Genomic DNA, 14,232 nt, shown 5'->3' with positions numbered 1-14,232 from the left:
TGTTATATAAATTTTTATATGGTTTTTTATGATATCTGACAAGAGCGACAAGTTTCGTAAATTATAAAGTTAATTATTTACTAATGGTATCAATCGAAAATAATTTATCAAAAAGGAAATTTGATCAATTAATGTATAAATTAATCTTTTGGTCAAAATATTTTTTCTAACTTTTACTTTTAAATTTCATTAACAAAGCAATGTTAAAAGTAGAAATTATTAATTTGAGTTTACAGTACTAACTATTCATACGTTGTTTGGGATAACCACAATATACCGTAAAGTCCCGAATATAAGCAACCTTTTTTATTATAGGGGTGCTTATATTCGGGTAAATTTATATATTTGGTATATTGTAGTATTGGCCAAAATTATCATAGTGTTGGTCAAGGGCGGGTAATATAAAAATCTGGGTGCTTATATATATTCGGTGGTGCTTATATTCGGGACTTTATGGTACATACCACAAGATATCACCATACATGTCAATTCAGTCTTTTTACTTCTTTGAAGTGAGCATTTCACGAATATCCACATCTTAAGGTAGGTTTAGATCGCTTCGAGCTTCCAATGAAAAGATGACTTGTAAAGTTATCAGGAGATGCAGACTTGCATACTTTGCTATTAATAATTCTGATATTATATTACAATGCCTGAAAAATGAGATAGTATTATTCGTAATTGACAACATCTAAAGATCCTCAGCTCATCCCAGGAGATTGAGAACAGCTTCAAATTTCTTTAACGTCGTGCCAGTCGCTGGCTTCATTATATCAACTAACTGCTAGCTTTAGTGTTTACTCTATGTCAGGAAAGCCAAAAGTTTCAAGAAACCAACTTATAAATGGCGCTTTTGAGATTTTTTGATGTTGTCTTTTAAGCGGGCAAGCCAGTGATCAAGGTCAGTAGCGAACATATGTTTGAGAATTATTGGAAAAGTAATAGTTGAGAAAATCTACTGAGACGTAAAATAAGATTGTTTTTTTTAACTTTTTTTTTTTTTGGTAGGTAAAGCGCAAAGTGCATATTTATTTATTAAAGAAAAACCAGTACAGAGTGCCAATTTACAGATATAAGATCTATAGTAAAAAAACTATCTGATAACAAATCTTGTAAAAACCTTAGTAAAGAATTAAACACGTAAAACCTTACCAACGGTAACCAAAGTTAAAGTAAAATAATAACAGAAAACAAACAAAACTCCGCTGTTTAAAAACAGTAGAAACAACAAGAACGGTTGTACACGCTAAAACTAACGCCGTATTTTTCTTTCAAGAAAACTCTTGCCTCATGTAAATACTGTAAGATGAGGAATGATCCACCCTATTTTCAAGTTGTTTTAAAAAAATAATAAAAAATTATAATTTCTACGTTATGATATTACTATTAGAATAATTAAGCCTCCAAATAAAACGAAAAACTCTTCAATAAATCCACCATACGGCTCATTAAATGTAAGGTGTGGTAATGAAACCTTTTTAAGCACTAGATCAATACTTAAGATTTCTTCTTGACTTCGCCTTGATCTTCTTTGGCGATACATCTTCTTCTGAGATCACTTTATTTGATGGGACATAGTTGTATAAGGTCGGGTACTTTATGATATTCCTATAGTTAATATGATGAACAAGCTTTTCTACAAATTCTCCTTGTTCTGTCAAATATTTCATTTGACAACAAATTTCTTCATCATCAAAATTCTTATTACTTTCTTTCCCATCGTTTGTTACATTCTGAAATCACGTGACGTTTAGTTCTATTACGCCATTTTTGCTGTTTCCTTAGCGTCTCACCTAATTTAATTTAAAAACTCTGAACTTGAATGCTTTTTATTTTCCCGTGTACATTCAGACTTGTTTAAGTTCCAATTTTCGATTGGTACACTCTACGAACAATAAGTTCAATATTTTCAAAATTCGATCAATTCATTCAATTAAGTTGTATAGATCATATGCATTAGGTTGTGATCTTTGAATTAGTTTGTCAAGATTCGAATCACCACTAGTCTAATATGCAAAGTTATAAAGGAAAAATGTTGAGTTGCACGACTTGCAATAATATTTGCATTTTCCACATTCTTGACATTGTTCATTATTCAAATTACACTATTGGGAAATTCGACATTAATTTAAATTCGAAAATCAATTACAGTGAAGGATTAAAATTTTTTTTTGTTAAAAAAACTTTATCAGAAAGATTTACAGAACATTACACGTTTATGATGTAGATTATAAATGTAATACTTCACCTTACACAAAAGAAAAACTGATACCAAAAAAATCTGGAAAATAACCTATTGATATTGCAATAAATAATAATAAAAAAAATTCTGAATTGAACAAGTTTAATTCTTAAATTTCGTAGTCTTTATAGTGAATCTTATAAATTAATTATTTATTAACTATTAAATCATTATTAATCTAATTAAGTTTGTAAAAAAAAAGGAAAAATATTTTATTTATTGAAACAATAATAAATAATAATAACGATAAATATTAAAAAAGTACGTTAATAGATTTTTATATTTAATAAACTTATTTATTTTCATTATCATCTTCCTCATCTTCAATATAAACTTCTTCATATACATTATCATCTTCCTCAATACCTGCTTCATTTTCATCTGCATATAATACCTTTAAAGCTTTAACAAACTTGGGAAGTTTATATAATTCACCAATACTTACCTGCATTAAATCAAAACTAATTCCAACTCTACCATGATCATCGGTAAATACTGGTACTTTTGGATACCTTTGACTAAAATGAGTTAATAATAAGGTATGTGCATTCATCCTATTGTTTTTTTTAAAAAAAAATTTTTAAGATTGTTAATAATTTATTAAGTAAAAAATTAATATATATATTAAATATATAACACACCTTTCGCCTACTGAAACGGCTTCTTCCGTTGTACTATGATTTTTACTTAAGGCTTGCTCTGTCAAATCATTCTCAAAGGTTGCCTCGTGAATTAAAAGCGTAGCGTCCTTACCAACACGCACAAGATCATCACAAGGTCGAGTATCACCAGAATAACTAATAAAAGATTATTAGTATTAATTAATTAAAATGATTCATTTTTTTTTTAAAAAAAAACGCGTTGAATTTTCTTTTCATAAACTTACACAATTTTCCAGCCATCAGAATGTTCTATGCTTATACCAAAAGAATTAGGACAATGAATTACTGCCACAGTCTCAACTTTATTAATTCTCATTGAGTTCTTCAAATATTGTAGGCTATATTCGTATTATTTTAGAAATTGTATAAATTAATTTTTAATTACGTTTAATGGATCTCTTTCAATAACTTTCAGTCTCTTTCATAATAATAAACTTACCTATCTAAACTAGTATTATTCCCTTTTTGTTGCTTCCAAAATAAAAGGTCTTTATTATCTATAAATTTAACTTTAGAAAATCCAATATCCTCAACATCACTATATTCGTCAAGCCATTTCCGTAATCTCGAGGGTCCAAATACGGAAATTGTTGCATCATCCACACCCTTATATATCTATTATCTTGCAAAAAGGTTAGGTTTTGAGAAAGTAAAAAAATTTGAAATAAAATCTTATAATATTAAATTTTTTTTTTTTTAAAAAAAAATAAAATCAATCAACCGTTTACCTCATTCCATTTCTTCAAAACGCGAACTATGCCAAGATGGTGATCTGCGTGCATATGCGATATAAAAATACATTTCAAACTGCTTATGCAACTTTCTAAACTTGTTTGGTCATTACCATGAGGTTGATCATATGGTCCAAAGTGTCTTGACATTGAACCAAGTGTTCCTTCCCCAACATCGAGAAGAATAAATCCATTATTTGGAATTTTAATCAAGGTTGCACTCACTAATCGTAAAAATTTGTGATATAAATAAATAATTGCTTTTATTGTAAATAATAATAAAGAATTTACCATTTCGATACTTCGAAGGGAAAGTTGATCCTGTTCCAAGTGTTGTGATAATAACGTCTTTACCGGGGATATTTTTTGCTTCTGAATGCGATCTCGCAACTTCCTGCTTAACTTCTTCCGCAATGTTAAGATAATCATCTGATGACTCTAATAATTTATCAGATTCTATATTATGATCAAATACAGGTCCTAACTGGGACATATCAAGTTTAAAGCTTGGTTCTGTTTGATATATCATCATTGGAACAGCGAATGATGCCTTCTTAGGAATGTTATCCACTACATTAAAAAAAAAAACAAAAAATTAGAACTTGAGATTCTGTACTATTAAAATTAAGAAGATAAAAATACAAACATGATTTCAATTGTTTGATTGGTTCATTAGAATAATACGGAATGCGAAAATGGTTTTCATCAATTTTAGACAATTTTAACTGACTAAGCGCCGAACTGTAAAAAATAATTCGTTGAGGACAATATTTCTCATTTGCAATGATATGCTAATAATAAATAAATGAAACATTATGTTAAATTATGTGACTAAAATTTAATATAATTACACATAATTTAATATTATATCACTCTCACCTCAGTTTCTGGACCAAATTTGTTCATCCATTCCTGATATCTTTTATCTTCTAATACACCGTTTCCAACCATATGAATAATAACTCGAGGTTGTGTATCCTTATTACTTGTCTGATATGTAACAAATTCAGGTGACTCACACACTGAAGAAATATACGAAGTAGAAGGAACATCCAATATAATAAAAGTCTAAATATATAAAATATTTAATTTAATTAATCTATAAAATTTAGCAATATTAATTTGATTATTACCATTCCAGGACGTGATGGACCCATAACTTGATGCGGATGGATGACAGTACCGTCTGGGGCTGTAACAGAATTTCCTCGCACCAAATCAGCTGTATAAAATCAAATAAGTTAGCGAAAATGATAATTGTTATTAAAAAGAATTTTAAATTATTAGATAAATATCCTACCATATTGGGGTCCAGGTTCCAACCCTAATGCTTTTGCAGCAAGTGGATCAAACTTTCCTTTGTAATCAGGTCCTTTACAAATATAAGCTACTGATGTAAAAGAATGTTGGGATTTCGGTAATCTTTTTGGAAACACTTCTTTTCTTCTCTCACGTAACGAGGCTTTATTATCCCCACGATTTGGTGAAGACTTTCCACTATTTGATTTTTTCGACGTTTGCATCATTTGATTATCCTGAGGTTCATCAGAAATATTCATTGCTGTGTCAATATCTTCATCATACTTTGATCTTTTCTTATTCGATGATTTAGGATCATTGGATAATTGACCTTGATTAAACATCAATGATAGAATTTCCTTTTTGTATTTTAACGTAGAATTACTATTAATTTCATCCAAAGTGGAATCTCTTGTACGTTTTGTACCAGTTTCAAGATTTTGTGTTGAAGATGACGAAGAAGTAATATTTTTTTGCCATTCTGGATAAAGAAATACTGGAAGAATTGTTAAATTTTCATCTTTAAATTCCATTCCATCTTCTTGAAATTCATGTGTTTCTACTGACATGGTCGATCTAAGCAAACGACAAAAAAAAATAAATCGTTATATCGAAAAAAATAAATACTAAATTTTTTTTTTCTGTAATTACCTCATAACGAAACCTCTGGTAGCTGTAAGGAAATGAGTTAAATTTTCGCCACCAAAAATTTTTATATCTTTTGTTCCAGTATCAGCCAATGTAAGAAGCATTCCTAATTAATTTAAAAGATGATTAATTTTTTTTTGTGTAAAATATATATATATATATACATTTTTAAAAACTTTAAAAAAACATTAAATAGAATTAAAATTATAAAAAAAAATTTTTTTTTTAAATACCAGGAAGACCTCCAACACATTCCCAATTCACTCTAGTAAGAAAAATATTTTTTGTCTTTACGAGTCTTAATTTATTTTGTAAACAAATTCTTTGTGTTCCTTCACCACAATTAAATAAATATCTTTTACAACCTTTTTGATTATCATAATGAACTAATACTGAAGGATTAACATCAAAAGTTCCACTACCAAGTATTTGAATATAAGATTTCATGAGTAATGATGATGTATTAGTAAAATTTCTTTGGTCATAAATAAATTTATTTAATAAGGGTCTTGACTTTAGGATAAGTCGACCAGCTACGAAAGTCTTAAAGGAATACAATTTTTTTTTTTTTCTTAAAAACAAAAATCATAAATTATTTTGGTTTTTTTTTGTTTACAATAATTTAAATAATTTAATAAATTTATTATCGAGGAAAAAGATTTGAAAATTTTTTTTTATATTTAATTTGTCGTTACACAAATACTTTACATCTAATTTTAGCATTTTGTGTCATTCTGAGGAAAATTTAATCGAAAAAAGTTTTTAATTTTAATAACAGATAAATAACTAATATAAATAAAATTATGAAGCATCACTAAAATCATCATCCTCCTCATACCAAGCTCTAGATTTTCTAATACTTCTCGAAGATAATATAGTAGGATCGTCAATAATAATATCTTTTGTATCTTTATCAATATGAATAATTTTTTTTCATTAGATAATTCTTCTAAAGTTAAACCTTTTGTTTCAGGTATTAATAAAGTAAATAAAAATCCAATAAAAGTGAAAAAACCAAAAAATTTAAATAAATGATTAACGGATTGATTTTTTCCTCCAATATCTTTTAATTTTAAAAATACGAATTGAAAAATTATAGACCTAATTTACCAGAAGCAGCAGAAATTCCATGACAAGTTGAACGATATCTTGTTGGAAAAACTTCACCTGGTACGATAAAAGTGGTTTTGCATTTGGACCAAAATTTTGAAAAAATTGGAATTGGTTTTGTAATAATTTCTTTATAACCAAACCCATAATTATAAATATTATTGTAAGTAAAGCGAAACCTTGTAATTGAATATATTTTCTACCTAAAGAATCTACTAAAAATACTGTAAACCAATAACCTGGTATTGTACCCATAAGAGTTATAACAATATTTCCAACAGAAATATTAAATAAAGATTGATAAGCATCTTCAGTTTTTACATAACCTATAGCTTCTAATATTATAGCATTATTTATACCAATACCATAATAAGCAACATCATGAGCGAACCAAGTAACAGAAGTTCCAAGTAAAACTTTTCCATTTTCCCATTGTCCAAAATGATGTATGAAATCTTTCCAAGTAGCTTTTTGTATTACGATTCTATATTCTGATTCAATTTCACCTTTTTCAACATTTCCTTGAACATCTATAGTAAATCTTGGAGTTTCAGGAATTGTTAAACGAAAATAAAGTGCGATTGTAGGGAATAATACCGACACCAATAAAGATACGCCAAACATAATCAAGATTTTGTGAATTTGATAAAATTAACGGTCGAAAAGCTAATAAAGTAACAAAAGATACAACTCCAGCGAATAAAATTCCAAATCCTTGCATTGCAAAAACGGACGCCATCATCGCTCCACGCCTTTTTTTTACTCGCAAATTCACTTGTTATAACTTAATGTTTTAGAATTCATATTATTGATAAGTACGTTTATGAGAATTGAATAATTTAAAACGAGAAGAAAATGTGAAGATCTAATCATTTCGTTGTCTCAGCAATTTATTATTTTTTATTTGTATCTTGTTTTGGCAACTTTGCAGCCTTATTTATTTTTGTATGATCATATTTCAGCATGAATTACAGTAGTAGAATTATTCTAAAAAAAAAATAAATAAATAAAAAAGTAAGATACAGTATATTAAAAAAATTAAAGATGTCAAAAAGGTTACACTTTGCAATTTTGTATTGTCTGAACGCAGATTTTGTGTTATAAGTTTCACCGGATTTTACTAATTATATTTTATCATAAATTAGGGGTTAAATGCTTTTATCGCTATTTTTAAGGATTAATAGTATTTTTTGTTCGGAACCTTTATCCGAAATAAAAATTCAAAGAAAATTCCCTAGCGTAGATAAGTGCGTTGCGTTATTATATTGTTTTTACATCCACCTTAATTCCAATGGCGGCTGGATACGTGCAGATATAAATTTTATATTATCAAATAAAGCAGAGTTGCAGTAAAAATTAAATTTTCTCGATTATAAACCACAATGACGCAATGGATGTAGATGTATGCGACAAAAGTGATAAACACGTTTTTTGATTCATTAAACAACGCAATCAAATTTAAGCAAAATAATTTGTATTTATTAATTATAAAATATTCCATCAAAATGAGATATGAAGTAATTAAACGGCATTTTAATTATGCTCTAGTAAGAAGATAATGATTTACACCCTTCTTTTTTTACGCGATGGAGAATCAGGATCAGATTCAGATGATTTTTTCATTCAAAAGAGCATCTAAGCAGTTAACTAGATCCGTTGTATCATAACGTGCTTCTTTTGGCGTTCCAACAAGTTTCAAAATACCATCTTTAATTACAAAGAATCGGAATGGCCAAGGTGAATATAAATTCAAGAATGTGTTATCCATTGTATCCGCTAGTACAGGAATCTCAAGTTGAGTAGCTTCAACCATTGTACGTGCAGCTGTCAACCGCTCTTCTAACGTACGATGTTCCTTAACTTCTACAATATTACCAATAGGCCAAACGTCACTGGCGTGTGCTTCACGAATTTGAATCATATAAAAGTCTACATCGTTCTTATATAGACTATAAATATCATTGAGCACATGAGATATGTATCGATATAATGGACAGGTATATGATCCTGCAAGAAGAACAAAGGGTCGTTCTGGTCGATAAAGTGAACGCAATTGAATAATAGTTTTATCGTTCATTAGGGGAACTAGTGGACAGTCAGGTGCCAGCATTCCTTCTTTGAGATTTCCACGAGAAGCAATATTATTGCGAACATATACTTGAGTTGTACGAAATGCAGGATCGACTGAAAATAAAGCAAGCAATAAGAACATCAAATTTACAAATGCAATAGCAAAAAAAAGAACACCTCCTTTTTTTTACCTTGGTAAAGTTGCGGAGCACGTCGTAATAATTGTACAGCTTCATCCGAGTAACCAAATTCTCGAACCAAATTATGTTGCATTTGATCTGTAACATCCATCCAGTCCTTTCCAGATGTGGGGTCACTTCCAACCTTATAATATTGTTGTTGTATTTCTGATGAAAACCTTCGCTTTTCTTCTTCTTGTAGCAAGGTTAGCATTTCTTCCTTTTTTGTTGGAAGTATTGGTAAGATGGTAACAGGGTTAACGGGAATATCTTTTGGAAAATCATCTGGATTTTCTGGATCCAATATTTCCGAAAAATTATGCTGTTCGTCATGAAGCAACTTGGATATTTTGATGCACTCATAACACAAGTCATAATCAAGACATTCTGAACACTTATATCTGTGAGAAACAAACCGACACAAAAAGAGTCAAAATAAATATTTATAATGTCCATAAAAAATTGATTAAACTACAGTAATTATTTACCTTGCTCCTTTCCATTCACTTTTGCCACAATAATTACAGGCAATACCAGCATGAACCTTGTCATGTAAATATCTTCCAGGAACTTGCATATATTGCATAAGTGATGGTAATGCATTGAAATCTATACGTCCACTAGTTTCTTGAAGCATACCTCCACGCAATCTAAGTACGAGATGTAACGTTGGAATATCTTTTACATCTTTTCGAGGGAAAAGGTTTTTACATACTGACAAAACAATGTTTTTTCCGGTTAACGTTCTTACATGGATCAGAGAACTACTTTCAGCTAGAATTAACTCCAATGTTGTCTCTTCTAGGATATTAAAATATTTCAAGGTACAAGAACCACGCAATTGGTTTCTATCAAAAATAAGACGTTGTTTATAACTAGGAATACCTTCAGATTCCTGAATTATTTGTTTAACCTCATAGATAGTGTTTTCTTCGTTTACAGAAAGTTCTATGATTTTTCCATCTGGAGTTTTCACATTAAGTTTAAATGGAACCATAGCTAGCTCCAATGTTGACTCATTTTGAATATTATAACTTTTCAAGGTGCTAGAATCATGCAATTGTTCTCCGCAAAAAAGAAGGCATTGTTTATAAACAGGAAGTTCAATTTTAAACATACTTTTATATTTCTGAATCATTTGTTTAACATCATGGATAGTGTCATTTTCATTTACATAAAGTTTTATAACTTCTCCATTTTTTTTTCTTACATTAAGTTCAATCGGTATTAGAATTAGTTCCAATGTTGACTCTTTTTGAATATTATAATATTTCAAGGTGCTAGAATCTTCCAATTCTTTTCCACAAAAAAAAAGCCGCTGTTTATCAACAGGAATGCCTTCACATTTGCTAATCGTTGATTTAATAATATAGATACTTCTATTATTATATCCAGGTACATGAAGTTCTATAACTTTTCCATCTTGCATTTTCACATAAAGTTTTAGTGGAATTAGAGCTGCTCGAATATAGCTTCCTTCCTAAGAATGAAAAAAAAATACTTACTAACGTGCATGCGTACTTCTTTTTTCCCTCCTATTTATCATTAATAATTTCATAAATACTCGTATAAACACCCACCTTTAATCCTAGATTTTTAAGAGTATCAGTATTTTGTAAGTCTTGTCCGGCATAATTAAGTTTGTAATTAAAAACATCTTTAACATGAGCTTGAAAGCATTTCAGCAATAGCTCTACTGTAGTATCCGTTGTTACGTTTGCTTTATATATGTAATACAAACTGGAAGCTTCAATGCGAATAGAAAAAACTGGAGGAAGATTCGGCACTGAAATCAAATACATTTTTTTCGTAAAATAATTTTAATTCAAGGTGCTAGTTTTCCTTCGAAAAAACGCTCAAAGGTAAAAGTTTAACTTAATGTATAGACAGATGTACAATATAGATGATTATATCAGCTGATGTTTGTTGATTCTTTATTGGTGTGTACAGTACAATGAATGATTCCATATTTAGTTTCTAGTATGAGAGTTTCACCAACATTTTTTTTTTTGCATTCAACGAGTGATATTTTCTTCACTTGAATCTATTGTATAATTTTATTAATGTCGAAAAACACGGGAAATCCAAATTTTGGACAAACCTTTTTTTATTGGCTCACTTTACATGTGTACAAAATTAGCTTAATAAAAATTTCCCTTTCAACTGATGCAGAGACATTCGCTTAAAATAATGTGTATCGTATACTGTAAATCATGTTATGTGTAAATTAACTTGTGAATTAGATTTAAAATAAAATAGTATTCTTTTTTAAATACCCCTCTTTATCGAAATGTATTGCAATATTGCGAATCATGACTATGAGTGATTAAAAAATAATTTCTCGCAACGCTTAGCACCATCGCCTATTAGCTCAAAGATAAAATCTTGAAGGAATATGCACAAAAATTTTTCATTTAAATCCAGATTCAAGCGCTTAATACCGCATAGTTCCGAAATTAAGCACCCTTTTTTGTGCAATTACATCATGTATTTAGTTGATTTAATTAGTGAAGGGTGCAATATTTATCATATTGGACCAACTAGTGTATCAGTTGAAGAAAATATATTGAAGCTATTAGGAAATAAAAAACAGTATTATTATGGTTATTTTGGTCGAAAGATATAATTGAAACAATACAATAATGGTTTTTTTTACATTTTATTAATAAAATTCACTATATGATATTTGATGTTAGGGTGGTTTTCCTTAGACTAGTAAATAATTAACGTTGGATCGACTGAACAATGGAAAAATCACATAATGATAAAGTCAGGGGATTAATTTGCTTATTTTTTTTTTAACTATTTGAGGTTAGGTGTTAATTTTGCGTATTGACCTTATAAAAAACCCTGCGTAGAGAAAAATTTTAATGTCTCCTGACGCTCTAGTTTATCGTTACCAATATCATAACCGAAATGTAATTATAGGTTTATTCGTATGTACATCTTAGACTTTAAAGTGTTACCTTTTTAAAAATACCCTGGAATCCATGGTGATTGATTATCATACTTAAAAGAATTTCGAATACTGAAGGCGAAATATTAGATTAAATGTAGGAAAATAAACGATAGTTAGGAAAGGATCTTAATTTATCTCGTCATTTTCATCGCAAGAAACAATCCAGTGATTATCAATAATTTTGTTGATGCAATGTACAACGACTATTTTGATTTATCGCCCAAAATGTAAAAGATAAAACCAAATACAATCCAGGTTATTAGGAAAAGAATCTGTTTTGTACTTGATACTGTATAAACGTAATATGAACAGAATATCTCACATAGTTCTTTGTGGACGCACTGGAGATGGCAAGTCTTCTATTGCTAACATGTTGGTTCAAGGAGACATTTATCGAGACAGAGAAAACTTATTCAACATTGGTAATGCTGCGATAGGAGAAACTAGAGAACTTACTTATGCACGCGATGTAAGATTCGGAGTATTCGATTTGGTAGGGTTAGGCGAATTACCTTCTGGAGGTGTCCCACATGATGTAGCATTGTAGCCATCAAAAATATAAGAAATCATTTTTCAACGAATGGGCTTTCATTACACTATATATGTTATGTTAAAAGGAGCAGAATTACCAAATAAGATATTCGTTTGTTCGGTATATTTAAAAAGATCTTTAAGGAGTGAGAGAAAAATTTCGTTATCATTGTCACCCATACTGGACCGAGTTGGACTGATGATGAGAAGAATGTGGATGAAACAAAGAGAAATTTTGGAGATTATCCAGTTATTTCAGTCGATTTTCCCAGTAACATTGATGAAGATTACGCTGAGATTGATCGAAAAAAAAGGGCAACCAATTTGCAACATTTACTAGCCAAATTGTCAGAATTAAATTATAGCGGTAATAATCCAGAGGTTCTCAGCTCATCTCACGTGATTGAGAATAGCTTATCAAATATCATTAACGCCGTGCCAGTTGCCGGTTCATTATATCAACTGACTGCTTCCGGTGTTTATCTTATGTCGGGAAAGCCAAATGTTGCAAAAAAACGATTTATGAATGGAGCCTTCGGGATTTTTCTTGATGTTGTCTCTTTTGGGGCGGGTAAGCCAATTATAATTGTAGCAAGCATAAGCCTGAGAGTTACTGGAGATGTATTAGTTGAAAAATCTACAAAAACTTAAGATTTTTTTTTTTTTTTTTTTTTTTTGACTTTGTTACTTAATGTTTTTTGAAATTCTGTATAAGTATTTTTATAAGAATTAAAATCATGTAAGGAGAGAAGAAAAATCTGTTATTTATGTGAATATCAAGTTGTCCCGATAATTTATTATTTCTTATTTGTATGTTGTTTTGGCAACTTTTCAACCTTATTTTTAATTTATCAGATGTTATATTTATTTATGTATATATATATAGTGTCCAACATGACAGAAATTATTACCGTGTTCCTGAAAAAAAAATTTATTAAAAAATTTTTTTTTTTAAAAAAAAAAGAAAATTTCACGAAACTTATTAAATCACATGTTTATCTTAAGAACTAGCTTGTAATATGCAGATAATCATTATTTGATATCACATATATTTTTGCATTTTCAGAAGACCCAGAGAACCCAGAGAGGAGTATCTCAAATATTGGGGACCATACTTTACAAAAGATGTATTATCGGCCTGAAGGTTAATATCAAACTGTTAAAGAATGTAAAAGGGTCACTCTTGCAGAGGTTGAAGATTAGCTAAACAAACAGGCCTTAGATTTTCAAGCCTCTTTTGAAGTTTAATCAAGTGAAAAAGTGCAGTGATCACTTGATCGGAAGTTTTATTTTTTATACTTGAAGATATCAAGAAAATTCTCCACTGACATATTAATTAGTTAGCCAAAAATTATTGGCGAGTTAAGGATCAATAGCATGAACAATAAGCTAAAAACATTGAATTACAGATAAAATGCTTTACTTTATTTTATTATTAAATATCATAATTAATAAATCTTGTAAAAAATTTCGCTATTATTAATAATACACCGTGAGGAGTTAGAAACCCGTTTCAGGGCCCCCTGCTGAAATTTGGTTATGTATTTCGGTTCCACACTGCAACTTACATATAAATAAAGATAATTGGAACGTAAGCGGCAATAATTTCAAGAAGAAAATTATTACCATAGTTAAAAAATTGGAAACCCAAAGGGATTCATTTCACGAATCTGGAAGAAACGAACTTATATGTGGAGACTGATAAGTTATTGGCCAAATCGGCCAAACATAATGTTAATCAAATGGCCAAATATCTATTTCATTTTCACACTTGATTCATTAGAAGTTTAGAACAGTAAAA

The 14,232-nt window shown here is 29.4% G+C and overlaps 4 protein-coding genes across 5 annotated transcripts; 1 reads left to right on the top strand and 3 right to left on the bottom strand.

Annotated features, from left to right (window-relative positions):
• Window positions 1-2,424: 2,424 nt before the first annotated feature.
• Window positions 2,425-6,029, bottom strand: OCT59_016614 (uncharacterized protein; the record flags this gene model as incomplete). The annotated part of the gene is made up of 12 exons (XM_025323373.2): window positions 2,425-2,796; window positions 2,884-3,039; window positions 3,129-3,242; window positions 3,344-3,519; window positions 3,633-3,859; window positions 3,927-4,205; window positions 4,282-4,426; window positions 4,515-4,703; window positions 4,769-4,857; window positions 4,936-5,510; window positions 5,586-5,688; window positions 5,816-6,029. 12 exons carry the CDS (start codon window positions 6,027-6,029, stop codon window positions 2,535-2,537), a joined length of 2,529 nt encoding a protein of 842 aa, XP_025188068.2. The 3' UTR covers window positions 2,425-2,534.
• A 354-nt stretch (window positions 6,030-6,383) lies between these two features.
• On the bottom strand, window positions 6,384-7,434 carry OCT59_016613 (uncharacterized protein; the record flags this gene model as incomplete). Its single annotated transcript, XM_066145812.1, has 4 exons — window positions 6,384-6,490; window positions 6,693-6,821; window positions 6,896-7,222; window positions 7,290-7,434. The coding sequence occupies 4 exons, from the start codon at window positions 7,432-7,434 to the stop codon at window positions 6,384-6,386; spliced, it is 708 nt and encodes a 235-aa protein (XP_066003556.1).
• Window positions 7,435-8,298: 864 nt separating this feature from the next.
• OCT59_016612 (uncharacterized protein) lies at window positions 8,299-10,743 on the bottom strand (the record flags this gene model as incomplete). 2 transcript variants are annotated; one of them, XM_025313068.2, is made up of 4 exons in its annotated part: window positions 8,299-8,876; window positions 8,954-9,342; window positions 9,430-10,421; window positions 10,522-10,743. In XM_025313068.2, the coding sequence occupies 4 exons, from the start codon at window positions 10,741-10,743 to the stop codon at window positions 8,299-8,301; spliced, it is 2,181 nt and encodes a 726-aa protein (XP_025188070.1). The 2 variants fall into 2 exon arrangements, with proteins under 2 accessions (XP_025188070.1, XP_066003555.1); XM_066145811.1 differs by lacking the exons at window positions 8,954-9,342; window positions 9,430-10,421; window positions 10,522-10,743 and having other exon boundaries at window positions 8,299-8,802.
• Window positions 10,744-12,204: 1,461 nt separating this feature from the next.
• OCT59_016611 (uncharacterized protein) lies at window positions 12,205-13,082 on the top strand (the record flags this gene model as incomplete). The annotated part of the gene is made up of 2 exons (XM_025324049.1): window positions 12,205-12,443; window positions 12,623-13,082. The coding sequence occupies 2 exons, from the start codon at window positions 12,205-12,207 to the stop codon at window positions 13,080-13,082; spliced, it is 699 nt and encodes a 232-aa protein (XP_025188071.1).
• Between the last annotated feature and the right edge of the window lie 1,150 nt (window positions 13,083-14,232).

Source organism: Rhizophagus irregularis, chromosome 25 (assembly GCF_026210795.1).
Source record: "Rhizophagus irregularis chromosome 25, complete sequence".
Taxonomy (NCBI): Eukaryota; Fungi; Glomeromycota; class Glomeromycetes; order Glomerales; family Glomeraceae; genus Rhizophagus; species Rhizophagus irregularis.
The sequence above is the reverse complement of the archived record's forward strand: the minus strand, read 5'-3'. Positions and strand labels throughout refer to the sequence as shown.